The 18,756-nt window shown below is 55.5% G+C and overlaps 1 protein-coding gene across 5 annotated transcripts in view; it reads right to left on the bottom strand.

The window, feature by feature from the left end:
• Window positions 1-1,229: 1,229 nt before the first annotated feature.
• Window positions 1,230-18,756, bottom strand: part of sh3glb2b (SH3-domain GRB2-like endophilin B2b) — a 126,975-nt gene continuing 109,448 nt past the window's right edge. For 3 of the 5 annotated variants that reach the window (XM_059638408.1, XM_059638406.1, XM_059638409.1), the window contains 4 exons: window positions 17,170-17,270; window positions 13,208-13,222; window positions 3,997-4,228; window positions 1,230-2,610 (listed from right to left, as the gene is read on the bottom strand). In XM_059638408.1, coding sequence (XP_059494391.1) covers window positions 2,503-2,610; window positions 3,997-4,228; window positions 13,208-13,222; window positions 17,170-17,270 — 456 coding nt within the window. In that variant the 3' untranslated portion in view covers window positions 1,230-2,502. The remainder of the gene's footprint in view (window positions 2,611-3,996; window positions 4,229-13,207; window positions 13,223-17,169; window positions 17,271-18,756) is intronic. The other 2 variants (XM_059638407.1, XM_059638410.1) reach the window with 1 other exon arrangement.

Genomic DNA, 18,756 nt, shown 5'->3' with positions numbered 1-18,756 from the left:
GGTCTGGCCCCACAGGCTCATCACTGTCTGGGTGAAGATATTTCTCCTCATCACCATCCTGAATGGCCAAGCCTGCATTCGTGGGCTGTGACCCCTGGCTCTGGGTTCCCCCAGTCATCCCCCACTTGGTGGGTCTTCAGCGTTTGGGACGGTCTCCCCCAGCCATCACTGAAAGTGGAGCCACTGAATATATTGGTGGCTGAGTCTGACAGATTTATTTCATTGATTGGGGAAGCCTGGGTTAAGGGGGAAGAGGCAGGAAAGTGGAGGTAATGCTCCGTCGGATCAGACATGATCTTAATAAACGAGGGGGGGGGCATGCACAAGTGTTGCTCCTATCTGTATGAACGGCAGCTCAGTGGTTAGCACTGCAGCCTCACAGCGACAGGGACCTGGGTTCGATTCCAGCCTCGGGTGACCCACTGTGTGGAGTTTGCACATTCTCCCTGTGTCTGCGCAGGTTCCCTCCGGGTGCTCCGGTTTCCTCCAGCAGCCCAAAGATGCGCAGGTTAGGGTGGATTGGCCGTGGGAAATTGCTCCATCGTGACTAGGGTAGGGGATGGGTCTGGGTGGGACAATCTTCGGAGGGTCAGTGTGGACTTGAGGGGCTGAATGGCCAGCTCCCACACTATGACAGGGATTTGATGATTCTAACTGATGGCCTGAAGAGACATTTCCACTGGTGAGGTGGCCATTTCTGGAATGCACATGTGAAGGGGGGAGCCGAGCGCACTGAGAGCAGCATGTGGCCTGGGCTAGAGAGTTTCAGCTGTAAAGGAAGATTGGACAGACTGGGGTTGTTTGCCCTAGGGAAAAGGAGACTGAGGGGGTGGGGGGGAATATGACCGAGACAGTAAAATAATGAGGGATACAGACAGGAAGAAATTTCGCTCCTTGGTGGAGGAATCAATGGCCGAAGGGAAGGGGCAGGAGGTTTGGAGGAGATGTGAGGAAAAATGTTTTCACCCAGAGGGTAGTGGGAATCTGTTACTCACTGTTGTAAAGGTGCCTGAGAGGCAGAAATCCTCATTACATCGAACAGGGGTTCAGATGTGTACTCATGCTGCTGAGTCCTGGGAAATAGGATCTGAACAGTTAGTTGGTTATTTTTGACTGGGACAGACTCGATGGGCCGAAAGGCCAGTTTTTTCTGTGGTTTCCATTGAAATGGTATCACCTGGTGTAAAACGACTGATCTGTGACAGTCCAAAAAGCTTCCACCAACATGCTTGAGAGCGAGAATCAGCGTGAATTCTCAATGCTTTATTATTCTTTAAAGGTCAGTCACTATGCATAGAACAGCTGAAACAGGCAGCAAACACACTCAGATTGAAGTTCATACAGGTCAATGCAAACAATACAGACCAGGGAATGAACACAGGACCGGTACCTTGCAAGCTCTATAAGTTTACATGGGGAATGCAAACGGTTTACTGAACAAGCAGGAGATGAGGACTCTTGATCAATAGCCAGTTTCCTTCCCAAAGGTGTTCAAATCTACAAACCTACACAAAGCAAACCACCTCGAATGTCAAACAGTTAGCTCAAAAAATGAAATTACAAAAGGGGAATTGAAGAATAAAGTGAACTTTTATCCTACTCTGGATTTGGCGAGTTTTTTTTTAAAGAAAATACAACCCCTGAAATTTCTCATAAGCAAGAGGAGAGTGCCTGAGACCGTTTCAGCAGCTCAGGGTGGCAGGGTTGGCCAATGGAAGGGAAGTGTGCAAAGGAGCAGTCACTACGTGCCTTCCTGGATTTTGGAAAATCCACGTTTCTCCTTCCTGATGACCCACAAACGGGAACGCCGTTCCACGGCGACCTACGTACAGCAATGTGCACCCATAAAAATTCGGAACAGGCCCTTGGCATCTCAGTGAAGAGTTCCACCTGCAGGAGTTAAAATCCCACCTTGCCAGAGAGAAAAACATATACAAGTGCCCATGCAGAGTAGACTCACAATATTGGCTCCAGTTACATTACAGGATCTGCAACGTGACCTTTACCCGGATGCTCGTTGGCTCCATATTTTGAGCCAAACTGGAGACTGTATTGATGAACTGAGGCGTGACATTCTGTGACCTATTACAATTACATCATTCCTGTGGGCTGTCTGAAAGAGAGTATCCAGTGTACAAACTACAAAAAGCCAGTCTAACTACATATATTTCCAAAGCATCCTCAGAGCCGGTCCCCAGGGAATTTGCTTGTTCGGTTTTAAATTATATCAGGTTTTGCTAAGCACGTGGTTCAAAGAGTTTCAGCACAACCTAATTGTTCAAATACATGATCAGTGATGCTTTTAAATTCCTGGAAAAGAAACTATATAAAAGTAATGTTGTAAACCTTTGCAATTTTCTTTAAAGCTTTCTGGTGCAATCAAAGTCACCAAAAAAAATAATGTCGGACATGATGTTAGGAATTAACAGAACACAATTGGTAAATGCTAATGTGGTCTTTTTGCAAGGGTCAATCTTTCAATGCAAGGTCCTGGTGGGATCTTTAGTTCAGTAGTTCCAGATAAGTGACTGGAACCTTTCCTTTCTTAGAGCCCTTTTCACCCATCAGCCAATCAGAATCCATTCCCGGTAGACTGTACACCGTGATGAGCTACACAGATTAGAAGAAGCGAAGATAAAAACATGGTTAGGTTGATCTTTTCATAAACATCGCACACCTCCTGTTAACTTTCTAGCTTCTAATAGTGGAGGGTGTAATGCACCCTCCTGCCAGAGATGGCACTGTAGCATGACATGTTTACATAGGCTTTCTCCACTGGAAATGCACACAGAACGATTTAGAAATAAACATAAATTAGGGCAGAATTTATTCTGACTTGAACCTTGACCCCAATATCTCCTCCATTCTTTATTTTAAAGTTGCTTTATTAGGGAATCGGTTAGCTCGGTTGGCTAGACAGCTGGTCTGTGATGCAGAATGACGCCAACAACATGGGTTCATTTCCTACAGCAGCCGAGGTTACCATGAAGGACCCTCGTTCGCAACCTTTCTCCCCTGGCCCGAGGCATGGTGACCCTCAGGTTAAACCCCCACCAGTTGCCTCTCTCTAACGAGAGAGAGGCCCAATGCTCCTAGAAGGACTGTGGTGACCTGGCCTATTCTATCTTGGATGTGGGCATCACTGGCTGAAGATTGCTCCTTGAGAAGGTGCCGGTGAGTTGCTTTCTTGAAGCCCTGCAGTCTGTGTGTTGTCGGGTGACCCAAGGTGCTTTCATAGAAGGGGGGCCCTTAATACTGTTTGCGCTGAAAAAATGTTTGGTATCAAAACATTTGATTTTAACTCACCAGAGAGGCATGGATAAATCACAACTGTAAGAAGTGCGTCAAATGGAACTAAAGCTGAGGCATGATGTGAAAACAGGATGTCAGCCTGCTAGCACTGGTTATATATTACCACCAATTCCCAAGGCTCAAACCGAGACAACTAGTCATATCTGAATGGGGATGGGGCTGAATCTGCTCTGTTTGAATCAGATACCTTTGACAGGCAAAAGATCAAACTAGATAAGAGCCAAAGCTATTTGGGAAGCATCTAAAAATGAGATGATCCCTTAGCTGAGAAGATAATAAGTAGAAGGTGGTGGATCCATGTGCATTTATCACATGTAAAAGACATTTGGATAAGTATATGACTAGGAAAGGTTTGGAGGGATATGAGCCAAGGGCAGGCAGGTGGGATTAGTTTAGTTTCGGATTATGGACTGGTTGGAGCGAAGGGTCTGTTTCTGTGCTGGATAACTCTATGAGGATTCATTAATACAAAGACACCAGAAGACACGTTTATTAAAAAGCAGAAAGGAAGACATTCAGTTCTTTAAGCTTCTTCAGGTCTTCAAAGAGATCATAGCTACTCTGCATCTAAGCCGCAATCTAAAGCTGAAATTTTAGCTTCCCTATAAAACCGCGGGTCACACAGGGAATACATGAGGGTAATTTACACAGGGGGAGTGACAAACCCATTTGTAAGGCACTAACCTCATCGGCCAGCAGGTCAAGCTCACTGGAGTCGGCTGCATCGTAGTCGTAGAGCACGCGCGCTTTTCTCGTCCCGCTGGATGGGGGGCTAACCTCAGTAAAGCCCACTGAGGACGGTGTGGGGTTACATGGCCCTGCAAACGATGGAACGACCGGGATGGTGGCAGTGGACGGGGAAGATCCAGTGGGGGGAGCTGGTTTGTCCGAGTTACCCACAAACGCACTGGGGAGCCTGAAATTAAACAAACAGGACACCTCCATTATTTCATGAGTTAGACACAGACATAGGCCTCTTGGAAGGAGTTTTCGGTGCACAGATATTGCAAGAACACTACTGAAGGGAAAGACCTGGAGTACACACTGTTTGAAGTTTGGCATTCTTGCATTTTATCCTGATGTGTGGACGCCCTGAGTTCCAGCAACAGATGTCCCTCTTCAGCAAGATCCAAGGTGGATGATCTAGAAAATATTGGGCGGTACTGTCGCTCAGTGGTTAGCACTGCAGCCTCACGGCACCAGGGGCCTGGGTTCGATTCCACCCTCGGGCGACAGTCTGTGTGGAGTTTGCAGGTTCTCCCCGTGTCTGCGTGGGTTTCCTCCAGGTGCTCCGGATTCCACCCACAGCCCAAAGATGTGCAGGTTAGGATGGATTGGCTGTAGGTAATTGCCCCATAGTGTTCAGGGATGTATAGATTTGGTAGGTTATAGGGGGGTGGGCATGGGTGGGATGCTCTGAGGGTCAGTGTGGAGTACGTTGGGCCGAAGGGCCTGATTCCACACTGTAGGGATTCTATGAAAAAAAAATTATAACTGACTAAAAGCCAACAGAAATGTCATTTATTAGCTAAGGTATAGAGTTGAAGAGCAGGGAGGTTAGACTGGAAGTGTATAAAATGTTGGTTAGGTCACAGCTGGAGTCCTGCGTACAGTTCTGGAATCCACACAGTAGGAGGGTTGTGATATTATAGGAGAGGGTGCAGAGGGAAATTTACCAGGATGCTGCCTGAACCGGAGAGTTACAGTTATGACTACAGACTGGGGTTGTGTGCCTTAAAGCAGAGCAGATTGAGAGAGGATATAACTGAGATGTATAAAACTGAGGGGCACCGAGAGAGTACACAGGCCCATCAACGTACTGTGACAGATGCAACTGCTGAGAGGTTTTATTCAGCTTCTGGTAGGTTGAAAAAAAATGAATTTTCCTTTCTCTCCAACAATATTTATATCATCTTGTATTTACTGCTAAGACAGTTAGCTGCAGTTCAGTGAGAAACACACTCACCTCTGAGTCACTCATTGATGGAGTGCCGCACTGTCAGAGGGTCAGCGCTGAGGGAGGCCGCACTGTCGGAGGGTCAGCACTGAGGAAGTGCCGCACTGTCAGAGGGTCAGTGCTGAGGGAGTGGGCACTATCAGAGGGTCAGTGCTGAGGGAGGCCGCACTGTCGGAGGGTCAGCGCTGAGGGAGTGCCGCACTGTCAGAGGGTCAGTGCTGAGGGAGTGGGCACTATCGGAGCGTCAGCGCTGGGGAGGGCCGCACTGTCCAAGGGTCAGCAATGAGGGAGCGCCGCACTGACCGAGCGTCAGCGCTGAGGGAGTACCGCACTGTCGGAGGGTCAGTGCTGAGGGAGGCCGCACTGTCGGAGGGTCAGCGCTGAGGGAGTGCCGCACTGTCAGAGGGTCAGTGCTGAGGGAGTGCCGCACTGTCGGAGGGTCAGTGCTGAGGGAGTGCCGCACTGTCGGAGGGTCAGTGCTGAGGGAGGCCGCACTGTCGGAGGGTCAGCGCTGAGGGAGTGCCGCACTGTCAGAGGGTCAGTGCTGAGGGAGTGGGCACTATCGGAGCGTCAGCGCTGGGGAGGGCCGCACTGTCCAAGGGTCAGCAATGAGGGAGCGCCGCACTGACCGAGCGTCAGCGCTGAGGGAGTGCCGCACTGTCGGAGGGTCAGTGCTGAGGGAGTGGGCACTGTCGGGGGGTCAGTACTGAGGGAGTGGGCACTGTCGGACAGTCATCGCTGAGGGAGTGGGCACTGTCAGAGGGTCAGCGCTGAGGGAATGCCGCAATGTCAGAGGGTCAGTGCTGAGGGAGCGGGCACTGTCAGAGGGTCAGTGCTGAGGGAGCGCCGCACTGTCAGAGGGTCAGTGCTGAAGGAGCGGGCACTGTCGGAGCGTCAGCACTGAGGGAGCGCCACACTATCCGAGGGTCAGCGCTGAGGGAGCGCCGCACTGTCTGAGGGTCAGCGCTGAGGGAGTGGGCACTGTCCGAGGGTCAGCGCTGAGGGAGCGGACACTGACCGAGGGTCAGCGCTGAGGGAGTGCCGCCATGTCGGAAGGTCAGTGCTGAGGGAGCGGGCACTGTCGGAGGGTCAGCGCTGAGGGAGCACCGTGCTGTCGGAGAGTCAGTGCTGAGGGAGCGGGCACTGTCCGAAGGTCAGCGCTGAGGGAGCGCCGCACTGTCCGAGGGTCAGCGCTGAGGGAGTGCCGCCATGTTGGTGGGTCAGTGCTGAGGGAGCGCTGCACTGTCGGAGGGTCAGTGCTGACGGAGCGCAGCACTGTCCGAGGGTCAGCGCTGAGGGAGTGCCGCACTGTCCGAGGGTCAGCGCTGAGGGAGCGGGCACTGTCGGAGGGTCAGCGCTGGTGGGGGGGGGTGCACTCTCCGAAGGTCAGCGCTGAGGGAGTGCCGCACTGTCGGAGGGTCAGCGCTGAGGGAGTGCCGCACTGTCGGAGGGTCAGCGCCGAGGGAGCGGGCACTGTCGGAGGGTCGGTGCTGAGGGAGCGCCGCCATATTGGCGGGTCAGTGCTGAGGGAGCGGGCACTGTCGGAGGGTCAGTGCTGAGGGAGCGCCGCCAAGTCAGAAGGTCAGTCCTGAGGGAGTGCCGCACTGTCAGAGGGTCAGCGCTGAGGGAGTGCCGCAATGTCGGAGGGTCAGCGCCGAGGGAGCGGGCACTGTCGGAGGGTCGGTGCTGAGGGAGCGGCGCCATATTGGCGGGTCAGTGCTGAGGGAGCGGGCACTGTCGGAGGGTCAGCGCCGAGGGAGCGGGCACTGTCGGAGGGTCGGTGCTGAGGGAGTGGGCACTGTCGGAGGGTCAGTACTGAGCGAGCGCCGCACTGTCGGGGGGTCAGCGCTGAGGGAGTGCTGCCATGTCGGAGGGTCGGTGCTGAGGGAGCGCTGCACTGTCAGAGGGTCAGCGCTGAGGGAGCGGGCACTGTCAGAGGGTCAGCGCTGAGGGAGCGGGCACAGTCCGAGGGTCAGCGCTGAGGGAGCGGGCACAGTCCGAGGGTCAGCGCTGAGGGAGCGGGCACTGTCAGAGGGTCAGCGCTGAGGGAGTGCCGCACTGTCCGAGGGTCAGTGCTGAAGGAGCGGGCACTGTCCGAGGGTCAGCGCTGAGGGAGCGCCGCACTGTCCGAGGGTCAGTGCTGAGGGAGTGCCGCCATGATGGCGGGTCAGTGCTGAGGGAGCGGGCACTGTCGGAGGGTCAGCGCTGACGGAGCGCCGCACTGTCCGAAGGTCAGTGCTGAGGCAGGGCCGCACTCTCCGAGGGTCAGCGCTAAGGGAGCGCCGCACTGTCCGAGGGTCAGTGCTGACGGAGCGCCGCACTGTCCGAGGGTCAGCGCTGAGGGAGTGCCGCCATGTCGAAGGGTCGGTGCTGAGGGAGCGCCGCCATATTGGCGGGTCAGTGCTGAGGGAGCGGGCACTGTCAGAGGGTCAGCGCCGAGGGTGCGGGCACTGTCGGAGGGTCGGTGCTGAGGGAGTGGGCACTGTCGGAGGGTCAGTACTGAGGGAGCGCCGCACTGTCTGAGGGTCAGTGCTGACGGAGCGCCGCACTGTCCGAGGGTCAGCGCTGAGGTGAGCCGCCATGTCGGAGGGTCGGTGCTGAGGGAGTGGGCACTGTCGGAGGGTCAGTGCTGAGGGAGCGCCGCCATGTTGGCGGGTCAGTGCTGAGGGAGTGCCGCCATGTTGGCGGGTCAGTGCTGAGGGAACGGGCACTGTCCGAGGGTCAGTGCTGACGGAGCGCCGCACTGTCCGAGGGTCAGCGCTGAGGGAGTGCCGCCATGTCGGAGCGTCGGTGCTGAGGGAGCGGGCACTGTCCGAGGGTCAGCGCTGAGGGAGCACCGCCATGTTGGAGCGTCGGTGCTGAGGGAGTGGGCACTGTCGGAGGGTCAGCGCTGAGGGAATGGGCACTGTCCGTGGGTCAGCGCTGAGGGAGGGCTGCACTGTCGGAGGGTCAGCGCTGAGGGAGCGGGCACTGTCGGAGGGTCAGCGCCGAGGGAGCGAGCACTGTCGGAGGGTCAGCGCCGAGGGAGTGGGCACTGTCGGAGGGTCAGCCCTGAGGGAGCACCGCACTGTCGGAGGGTCAGTGCTGAGGGAGCGCCGCACTGTCCGAGGGTCAGCGCTGAGGGAGCGGGCACTGTCGGAGGGTCAGCGCTGACGGAGCACCGCACTGTCCGAGGGTCAGCGCTGAGGGAGCGGGCACTGTCGGAGGGTCAGCGCTGACGGAGCACCGCACTGTCCGAGGGTCAGCGCTGAGGGAATGGGCACTGTCCGAGGGTCAGCGCTGACGGAGCGGGCACTGTCGGAGGGTCAGCGCTGGTGGGGGGGGGTGCACTCTCCGAAGGTCAGTGCTGTGGGAGCAGACACTGACCGAGGGTCAGCGCTGAGGGAATGCCGCCATGTCGGAAGGTCAGTGCTGAGGGAGCGGGCACTGTCGGAGGGTCAGCGCTGAGGGAGCACCGTGCTGTCAGAGAGTCAGTGCTGAGGGAGCGGGCACTGTCCGAGGGTCAGCGCTGAGGGAGCGCCGCACTGTCCGAGGGTCAGCGCTGAGGGAGTGCTGCCATGTTGGTGGGTCAGTGCTGAGGGAGCGGGCACTGTCGGAGGGTCAGCGCTGACGGAGCGCCGCACTGTCGGAGGGTCAGCGCTGAGGGAGTGCCGCACTGTCGGAGGGTCAGCGCTGAGGGAGCGCCGCACTGTCCGAGGGTCAGTCAGCGCTGGTGCAGGGCGCACTGTCCGAGGGTCAGCGCTGAGGGAGCGGACACTGTCCGAGGGTCAGCGCTGACGGAGCGCCGTGCTGTCGGAGGGTCAGTGCTGAGGGAGTGGGCACTGTCCGATGGTCAGCGCTGAGGGAGCGCCGCACTGTCCGAGGGTCCGCGCTGAGGGAGTGCCGCCGTGTCGGAGGGTCAGTGCTGAGGGAGCAGGCACTGTCCGAGGGTCAGCGCTGAGGGAGCGCCGCACTGTCCGCGGGTCAGCGCTGAGGGAGCGCCGCACTGTCCGCGGGTCAGCGCTGAGGGAGCGGGCACTGTCCGAGGGTCAGCGCTGAGGGAGCGCCGCACTGTCCGAGGGTCAGCGCTGAGGGAGCGCCGCACTGTCCGAGGGTCAGCGCTGAGGGAGCGGGCACTGTCGGAGGGTCAGCGCTGAGGGAGCGGGCACTGTCGGAGGGTCAGTACTGAGGGAGCACCGCACTGTCAGGGGGTCAGCGCTGAGGGAGTGCTGCCATGTCAGAGGGTCAGTGCTGAGGGAGCGCCGCACTGTCGGAGGGTCAGCGCCGAGGGAGCGGGCACTGTCGGAGGGTCGGTGCTGAGGGAGTGGGCACTGTCGGAGGGTCAGTGCTGAGGGAGCGCCGCCAAGTCGGAAGGTCAGTCCTGGGGGAGCAGGCACTGTCGGACGATCAGCGCTGAGGGAGCGTGCACTGTCGGAGGGTCAGTGCTGAGGGAGCGGGCACTGTTGGAGGGTCAGTACTGAGGGAGCGCCGCACTGTCAGGGGGTCAGCGCTGAGGGAGTGCTGCCATGTCAGAGGGTCGGTGCTGAGGGAGCGCTGCACTGTCCGAGGGTCAGTGCTGAGGGAGCGGGCACTGTCCGAGGGTCAGCGCTGAGGGAGCGGGCACTGTCAGAGGGTCAGCGCTGAGGGAGCGGGCACTGTCAGAGGGTCAGCGCTGAGGGAGCGCCGCACTGTCGGAGGGCCAGCGCTGAGGGAGTGCCGCACTGTCGGAGGGTCAGCGCCGAGGGAGCGGGCACTGTCGGAGGGTCGGTGCTGAGGGAGCGCCGCCATATTGGCGGGTCAGTGCTGAGGGAGCAGGCACTGTCGGAGGGTCAGCGCCGAGGGAGCGGGCACTGTCGGAGGGTCGGTGCTGAGGGAGTGGGCACTGTCGGAGGGTCAGTACTGAGCGAGCGCCGCACTGTCGGGGGGTCAGCGCTGAGGGAGTGCTGCCATGTCGGAGGGTCGGTGCTGAGGGAGCGCTGCACTGTCAGAGGGTCAGCGCTGAGGGAGCGGGCACTGTCAGAGGGTCAGCGCTGAGGGAGCGGGCACTGTCAGAGGGTCAGCGCTGAGGGAGCGAGCACTGTCCGAGGGTCAGCGCTGAGGGAGCGGGCACAGTCGGAGGGTCAATGCTGTGGGAGCGGGAACTGTCGGAGGGTCAATGCTGTGGGAGTGGGCACTGTCGGAGGGTCGGTGCTGAGGGAGCGCTGCACTGTCCGAGGCTCAGTGCTGAGGGAGCGCCGCACTGTCCGAGGGTCAGCGCTGAGGGAGCGGACACTGTCGGAGGGTCAGTGCTGAGGGAGCGCCGCCATGTCGAAGCGACAGTGCTGAGTGAGTGGGCACTGTCGGAGAGTCAGCCATGAGGGAGCGGGCACTGTCCGAGGGTCAGTGCTGAGGGAGCGCCGCCATGTCGGAAGGTCAGTCCTGGGGGAGCGGGCACTGTCGGAGGATCAGCGCTGAGGGAGCAGGCACTGTTGGATGGTCAGTGCTGAGGGAGCGGGCACTGTCGGAGGGTCAGTGCTGAGGGAGCAGGCACTGTTGGAGGGTCAGTGCTGAGGGAGCGCCGCGCTGTTGGACGGTCAACGCTGAGGGAGCACCGCGCTCCTTGGAGGGTCAACGCTGAGGGAGTGCCGCGCTGTTGGAGGGTCAACGCTGAGGGAGTGCCGCACTGTCCGAGGGTCAGCGGGGAGGGAGCGAACACTGTCCGAGGATCAGTGCTGGTGCGGGGCGCACTGTTCGAGGGTCAGCGCTGATGGAGCGGGCACTGTCCAAGGGTCAGTGCTGATGGAGCGGGAACTGTCGGAGGGTCAGCGCTGAGGGAGCGCCGCACTGTCCGAGGGTCAGTCAGCGCTGGTGCAGGGCGCACTGTCCGAGGGTCAGCGCTGAGGGAGCGGACACTGTCCGAGGGTCAGCGCTGACGGAGCGCCGTGCTGTCGGAGGGTCAGTGCTGAGGGAGTGGGCACTGTCCGATGGTCAGCGCTGAGGGAGCGCCGCACTGTCCGAGGGTCCGCGCTGAGGGAGTGCTGCCGTGTCGGAGGGTCAGTGCTGAGGGAGCAGGCACTGTCCGAGGGTCAGCGCTGAGGGAGCGCCGCACTGTCCGCGGGTCAGCGCTGAGGGAGCGCCGCACTGTCCGCGGGTCAGCGCTGAGGGAGCGGGCACTGTCCGAGGGTCAGCGCTGAGGGAGCGCCGCACTGTCCGAGGGTCAGCGCTGAGGGAGCGCCGCACTGTCCGAGGGTCAGCGCTGAGGGAGCGGGCACTGTCGGAGGGTCAGCGCTGAGGGAGCGGGCACTGTCGGAGGGTCAGTCCTGAGGGAGCGGGCACTGTCGGAGGGTCAGTGCTGAGGGAGCGGGCTCTGTCGGAGGGTCAGTGCTGAGGGAGCGGGCTCTGTCGGAGGGTCAGCGCTGAGGAAGCGGGCACTGTCGGAGGGTCAGCGCTGAGGGAGCGGGCACTGTCGGAGGGTCAGTCCTGAGGGAGCGGGCACTGTCGGAGGGTCAGTGCTGAGGGAGCGGGCTCTGTCGGAGGGTCAGTGCTGAGGGAGCGGGCTCTGTCGGATGGTCAGCGCTGAGGAAGCGGGCACTGTCGGAGGGTCAGCGCTGAGGCGGTGGGGCACTGTCGGAGGGTCAGCGCTGAGGCGGTGGGGAACTACCGGATTTGCCATGTTTCAGTGGTATTGTTGGAGCATGTCTCCATGTGCCCTCACCAGGCGATAATGACAAATCCCCCAAATGTGTTGTTTGAAAGAGGGCCCCAGGAGATTTGTGCAGTGTCCTGGGCGACCACACTGAATCCCCAGTCACGTCGGGCACACAAAAAATAGTCATCTGCCCTTCGCTGTATAAAAACCTGTGGGATCCTGCTGAGCACTAATTGGCTGCTGCGATTCAAGCATTACAGCACCAACTGCTTTGAAAATACATCACTGACCGTGAAGCATGTTGGGTCATGTCAAGGCCGGGAAAGGTGCTATATAAATGCAAGGCCTTTTTCCTTTCCCTCTTTGCGAGGAGGTGGAACGTCAAGATGACTTGCTTTCGGCTCCTGGCCTCCTGTGACGCAGCTCGGGCAGTGTTAGGTACGGGTTGTGGAGAATATTTGTAAAATATTCCCATGTTATGAAGACACTAAGAGGGAGATAGTTGTTGTTCCGGAAGAATAACCTTTTCTCAGGTGAACACAAAATGATGCAGCAGCAAAGCAGACTCAGAAAGACTGAGATCAGGGCGAACCTCTCGATGGGCATGACGGGGGTTAACCTTGTCCTAGAGATGCTGGAGTGTGGGGCGGGGGGACGGATCATGTCCGACATTAGGGGTCTCATTTTTAAACCATGAACAGGATCTTTCAAAGGCAGAGGAATTTACAGCACACCCCTAGTACTGGGTCACAGAAAAGCCGAGTGGTATTATCACATTAATCCTGAGTCCAAAGGAATGTCCTGGGGGACACGGTTCAAATCCCACCATTTTAAAAATTTTCAATTAAGAAAATCTGGAATTGAGACGATGAGAGACCATTGTCGATTGTTGCAAAAACCCATCTGTTTCACTGATAACAAGGTGTGAGGCTGGATGAACACAGCAGGCCAAGCAGCATCTCAGGAGCACAAAAGCTGACGTTTCGGGCCTAGACCCTTCATCAGAGAGACTGATGAAGGGCCTAGGCCCAAAACGTCAGCTTTTGTGCTCCTGAGATGCTGCTGGGCCTGCTGTGTTCATCCAGCCCCACACCTTGTTATCTTGGATTCTCCAGCATCTGCAGTTCTCGCCATCCCCCATCTGTTTCACTAATCCCCTTCAGGGAAGAAATCTGCCACCCTTACTTGGTCTACATGTGACTCCAGACCCACAGCAATGTGGTTGACTCTGAACTGGGATGAGTAATGAGTACTGGCCTCGCCAGCCGCGCACTCAATCTGTGAATGAGTCATAAAAATAAAAAGATCACAAACGCAGGATCTGTACTTACATTTCGCTGTTGGAGCTGGAAGCATGAAATTGAAATTGCAGAGAGGTTAGTAAGCGTGAAACCTTCCCCTCTCCCAAAGCCCCTCCAACTTGGAGAGGATACTGTGGGCTCCAGGCCCACCCTGTGGGATGTAAACATTGGGATCGGACCTGGCTCAGTGCCCCCTCCCTCACCCTCAACGGTTTCTCTCCCTAACTCATTTCTCTGGCTCCCAAAGGATTCCTGGTTCTCATCAGATTTATCCAGTCTCTTTGCAATCGCTCCCATCAGCTGAAGTTACATATACACTCAGGGAGAAAATAACAGGGACAGAGATATGAGGGGGGGAGCAGAGAGAGGGGTGTGGGAGAGGGGGAGGTGGAGTGGGGAGAGGGGGAGGGGACTGGGAGAGAGGGAGGTGGAGTGGGGAGAGAGGGAGGGGAGAGAGGGAGGGGGAGTGGGGGGAGAGGGAGGGGGAGTGGGGAGAGAGGGAGGGGGAGTTGGGAGAGAGGGAGGGGAGTGGGGAGAGAGGGAGGTGGAGTGGGGAGAGAGGGAGGTGGAGTGGGGAGAGAGGGAGGGGGAGTGGGGAGAGAGGGAGGGGGAGTGGGGAGAGAGGGAGGGGGAGTGGGGAGAGAGGGAGGGGAGAGAGGGAGGGGGAGTGGGGGGAGAGGGAGGGGGAGTGGGGAGAGAGGGAGGGGGAGTTGGGAGAGAGGGAGGGGAGTGGGGAGAGAGGGAGGTGGAGTGGGGAGAGAGGGAGGTGGAGTGGGGAGAGAGGGAGGTGGAGTGGGGAGAGAGGGAGGGGGAGTGGGGAGAGAGGGAGGGGGAGTGGGGAGAGAGGGAGTGAGTAACAGAGAAAGGGGTACAGTGAAAAAGCTGAGAGACAGACAGAAAGAAAGAGGGAAGAGAATAAAAGAGGAGCTGAGAGAGGGTCTGAGCTACAGGGAGAGGCTGAATAGGCCGGGGCTATTTTCCCTGGAGTGTTGGAGGCTGAGAGGTGACCTTACAGAGGTTTAGAAAATCATGAGGATCACAGATGGGGTGAATAGTCAAGGTCTTTTCCATGGGGTGGGGGGAATCCAAAACTAGAGGGGCATAAGTTTAAGGTGAGAGGGGAAGATTTAAAAGGGAATCAAAGGAAACATTTTCACACAGAGGGCAGTGTTTGTCTGGAACAAGCTGCCGGGGGAAGTGGTGGAGGCTGGTACAGTTACAACACTTAGAAGGCATCTGGGTGGGTACATGGATAGGAATGGTATGGGCCAAATGCTGGCAAGTGGGACTAGGTCAGATTGGGATGTCTGGTTGGCGTGGACTAGTGGGACCGGAGTGTTTCCGTGCTGTATGACTGTACGACTCGAGGTGAAAGACAGAGGGGCCAAAGAGGATGGTGGTCACTGTTTGACTGCTCCATCAGGTTTATTAGCAGTGGGGTTTCTCGCCCTGTCACATGATGCTGGACAGGGCTTTGTAATTTGGGTGTGATGAGGGTGACCTGCCAGGACTGGGCTGGGACAATCAGGTCTGAGGGCCACAGGGTGGAAGATTCGGCAGGAGGGGGAGTTGTGGCAGGCTGGTGTGTGGTGAGTTTACAGACGGGGCCAATAGGTGGTTTCGGTGAAGGTGCAGACAACTGGAAACTTAGCTCAGGATCAAAGGTGACATCCAAGCTACAACCAGGATAACAAGGTGGGGAGCTGGATGAACACAGCAGGCCAAGCAGCATGTTAGGGGCACAAAAGCTGACGTTTCAGGCCTAGACCCTTCATCATGAAATATCAGCTTTCCTACTCCTCTGATGCTGCTTGGCCTGCTGTGTTCATCCAGCTCCACACCTTGTTATCTCAGATTCTCCAGCATCTGCAGTTCCCAGTATCTCCAAGTTACAGCCTGGTTCCACCAGATACAGATACCAGGGAGAGAACAAAGAACATAGAACATTACAGCACAGTACAGGCCCTTCGGCCGTCGATGTTGTGCCGACCTGTCATACCGATCTCAAGCCCATCTAACCTAAACTATTCCATGTACGTCCATATGCTTATCCAATGACGACTTAAATGTACCTAAAGTTGGCGAATCTAATACCGTTGCAGGCAAAACGTTCCATTCCCCTACTACTCTCTGAGTAAAGAAATTACCTCTGACATCTGTCCTATATCTTTCACCCCTCAATTTAAAGCTATGCCCCCTCGTGCTCGCCGTCACCATCCTAGGAAAAAGGCTCTCCCTATCCACCCTATCTAACCCTCTGATTATTTTATGTGTTTCAATTAAGTCACCTCTCAACCTTCTTCTCTCTCATGAAAACAGCCTCAAGTCCCTCAGCCTTTCCTTGTAAGACCTTCCCTCCATACCAGGCAACATCCTAGTAAATCTCCTCTGCACCCTTTCCAAAGCTTCCACATCCTTCTTATAATGCGGTGACCAGAACTGTACACGATACTCCAAGTGCAGCCACACCAGAGTTTTGTACAGCTTCACCATAACCTCTTGGTTCCGGAACTCGATTCCTCTATTAATAAAAGCTAAAACACTGTATGCCTTCTTAACAGCCCTGTCAACCTGGGTGGCAACTTTCAAGGATCTGTGTACATGGACACCGAGATCCCTCTGCCCACCTACACTTCCAAGAATCTTCCCATTAGCCCAGTGCTTTGCCTTCCGGTTACTCCTACCAAAGTGCATCACCTCACACTTGCCTGCATTAAACTCCATTTGCCACCTCTCAGCCTAGCTCTGCAGCTTATCTATGTCTCTCTGCAACCTACAGCATCCTTCGTCACTATCCACAACTCACCGACCTTAGCGTCGTCTGCAAATTTACTAACCCATCCTTCTACGCCCTCATCCAGGTCATTTATAAAAATGACAAACAGCAGTGGACCCAACACCGACCCTTGCGGTACACCACTAGTAACTGGTTTCCAGGTTGAACATTTCCCATCAACTACCACCCTCTGTCTTCTTTCAGCAAGCCAATTTCCGATCCAAACTGCTATATCTCCCACAATTCCATTCCTCCGCATTTTGTACAATATCCTACCGTGGGGAACCTTATCGAACGCCTTGCTGAAATCCATATACACCACATCAACCGGTTTACTCTCATCTACCTGTTTGGTCACCTTCTCAAAGAACTCAATAAGGTTTGTGAGGCACGACCTTCCCTTCACAAAACCGTGCTGACTATCCCTAATCAATTTATTCTTTTCTAGATGATTATAAATCCTATCTCTTATAACCTTTTCCAACACTTTACGAACAACTGAGGTAAGGCTCACTGGTCTATAATTACCAGGGTTGTCTCTACTCCCCTTCTTGACCAGGGGAACCACATTTGCTATCCTCCAGACATCTGGCACTATTCCTGTAGACAATGACGAGTTAAAGATCAATGTCAAAGGCATTGAGGGATGAGGATCAGTGGCTGGTTTAGGGTGAGGAATCAAAGGCTTTAACCTTCACAGTGTGCAGGTGGAATTGTTCTTTTCGGATAAACTCTCTGGGACATAATAGATGATTTGCAAAGTAACGTGAGAGTGCAGTAAGAATTTAAACCTACGCTTCCCGAAGTCCTTCCCCAATGAGGGTTTTTAAAACTATAGTCAGGGCTCAAGGCTGTCCCTGGCTGGGCCCCAGTATTTTAACCTAGTTGCCCCTTGAGAAGGTGGGGTGAGCTGTCTTTTTAAACCGCTGCAGTCCGTGTGCTGTGGTAGATCCCCAATGCCGTTAGGGAGGGAATTCCAGGATTTTGACCCGACGACAGTGAAGGAACGGCAATATATTTCCAAGTCAGGGTTGGAGGGGAACTTGCAGGGGGCGGTGTTCCCCTGTATCTGCTGCCCCTTGTCCTTTTGGATGGTAGTGGGTTTGGCAAGTGCTGCCCGAGTGAGGATCTGGGTACTAACCCTTTGTGAACACCTCCCCCTACATTTCTGTGTAAATCATGCTGTACGTTTCTGCAGCTTTCGGGAGCTCCTTACCTGTCCAACAGTTTCTGCAGGTCCAGGGTATACTGGTAACACTGGGCATAATAGGTTGCTTGTGCCTCAACAAACTCGTGCAGGCAACGAAGGTGGTTAGTCTGCGAGGAACAACGGGTTTTTAAAACTACAGTCAGAAACTCAGAATTCTTCACATAGTCAAAAAAGTCTCCAGTCAAGCAGGTCTGCCTCACTGCTCTCTTTGCCCTTCAGCTCATGGAATTAACGTAGCAATAACATAGCACCTTCGACATAACACAACATCAGAAGCTACTCTGCAGGAGCATTTCATGGGACAAAACGGGGCCGTGTAATTAGGGCAGATGACTGAAACTCGGTTTGAAGGAATGTCTCAGAGCAGCAGGGTGATGCAGAGGGGCAAACAGCTTCAGCGAGGGATATCCCAATCTCAAGGCTGCAAGGAAGAAGAATACAAACACCAACAGTTGAGAGATTCCCACCAGGGGGTGAGCAAAAGGCCAGAACTGGGGGGAGGTGTGGGGACCTCCAAGGGCTGTGGAGCATGTTAGGAACAGGAGAGGGCCATTCAGCCCCTCAAGCCTGTTCTGCCCTTCCATGCTTGATCATTGGCCTAACTCCATGTACCTGCATTTGGCCCATATCCCTCACTACGTTTGCTTAACAAAAATGTGTCTATCTCAGATCTAAAATTAACTGCTGTCTGTTGGAGAGGTTCCAAACCTCTCTCTCCCTGTGTGTGTGTGGAAATGCTTCCGAACATCTCTGGCCCTGATTCTCAGACTATGTTCCTAGGTTCTAGAATCTCCAACCAGTGGGAATAGTTTATCTTTACCTACCCTGTTGTTCCGTGTAGGCTTTGATCAGATCCATCTTAACTTAGTAAATTCCATGTTACTGAGGTAGAATGCCTGGCCAACTTCTCTGTCACCTGCAAAGCCTCATCGCCTTCCCACACAAAATGTTGGACATGTGACAGCTGCTCTTTAACCTCTTCACCATCCCAAGGCCCCACATTCTCCCTCCAGGGGAGGCCTGTATGTTTTCAACCCAGACTACGATCACGAGGGCCCAGTGGTATTATCGCTGGACTGTGAATCCAGAGACCCAACTATTGTTCTGGGGTTCGATGGTAGAATTTGAATTCAGTAAATATCTGGAATTACGAGTCTCGTGAGACAATTGCTGATTGTTGGAAAATTCCATCCGATTCCCTAATGCCCTTTAGGGAAGGAAACTGCCATCCTTACCTGGTCTGGCCTACATCTGACTCCAGACCCACAACAATGTGGTTGGCTCTTAACTGCCCTCTGGGGTGGGGAATAAATGCTGTCTGAGCCAGCAACACCCTCACCCCACAAATTGGAAAACAAAAACACCTAGGTATCTCTATTGCTTCCCCTTTCCCATTTCTTTTCATTCTCAGGAGAATGAACAATTCCATTATACAGTCTCTCCCATCTTCCACTCTGTCCCAGAGCTTCCTTCTGCCTTTACTGACCCCAGCTCTCGCTCAAAACTGAATCCATCTCTAACTTTCCCCAGTTCTGATGGGAGACCACAGACTTGAAATGTTACTCCTGTTTCTATCCCTCCTCAGATGCTACC

The sequence above is a fragment of the Stegostoma tigrinum genome, chromosome 29 (assembly GCF_030684315.1).
Source record: "Stegostoma tigrinum isolate sSteTig4 chromosome 29, sSteTig4.hap1, whole genome shotgun sequence".
NCBI classification, from domain to species: Eukaryota; Metazoa; Chordata; class Chondrichthyes; order Orectolobiformes; family Stegostomatidae; genus Stegostoma; species Stegostoma tigrinum.
The sequence above is the reverse complement of the archived record's forward strand: the minus strand, read 5'-3'. Positions and strand labels throughout refer to the sequence as shown.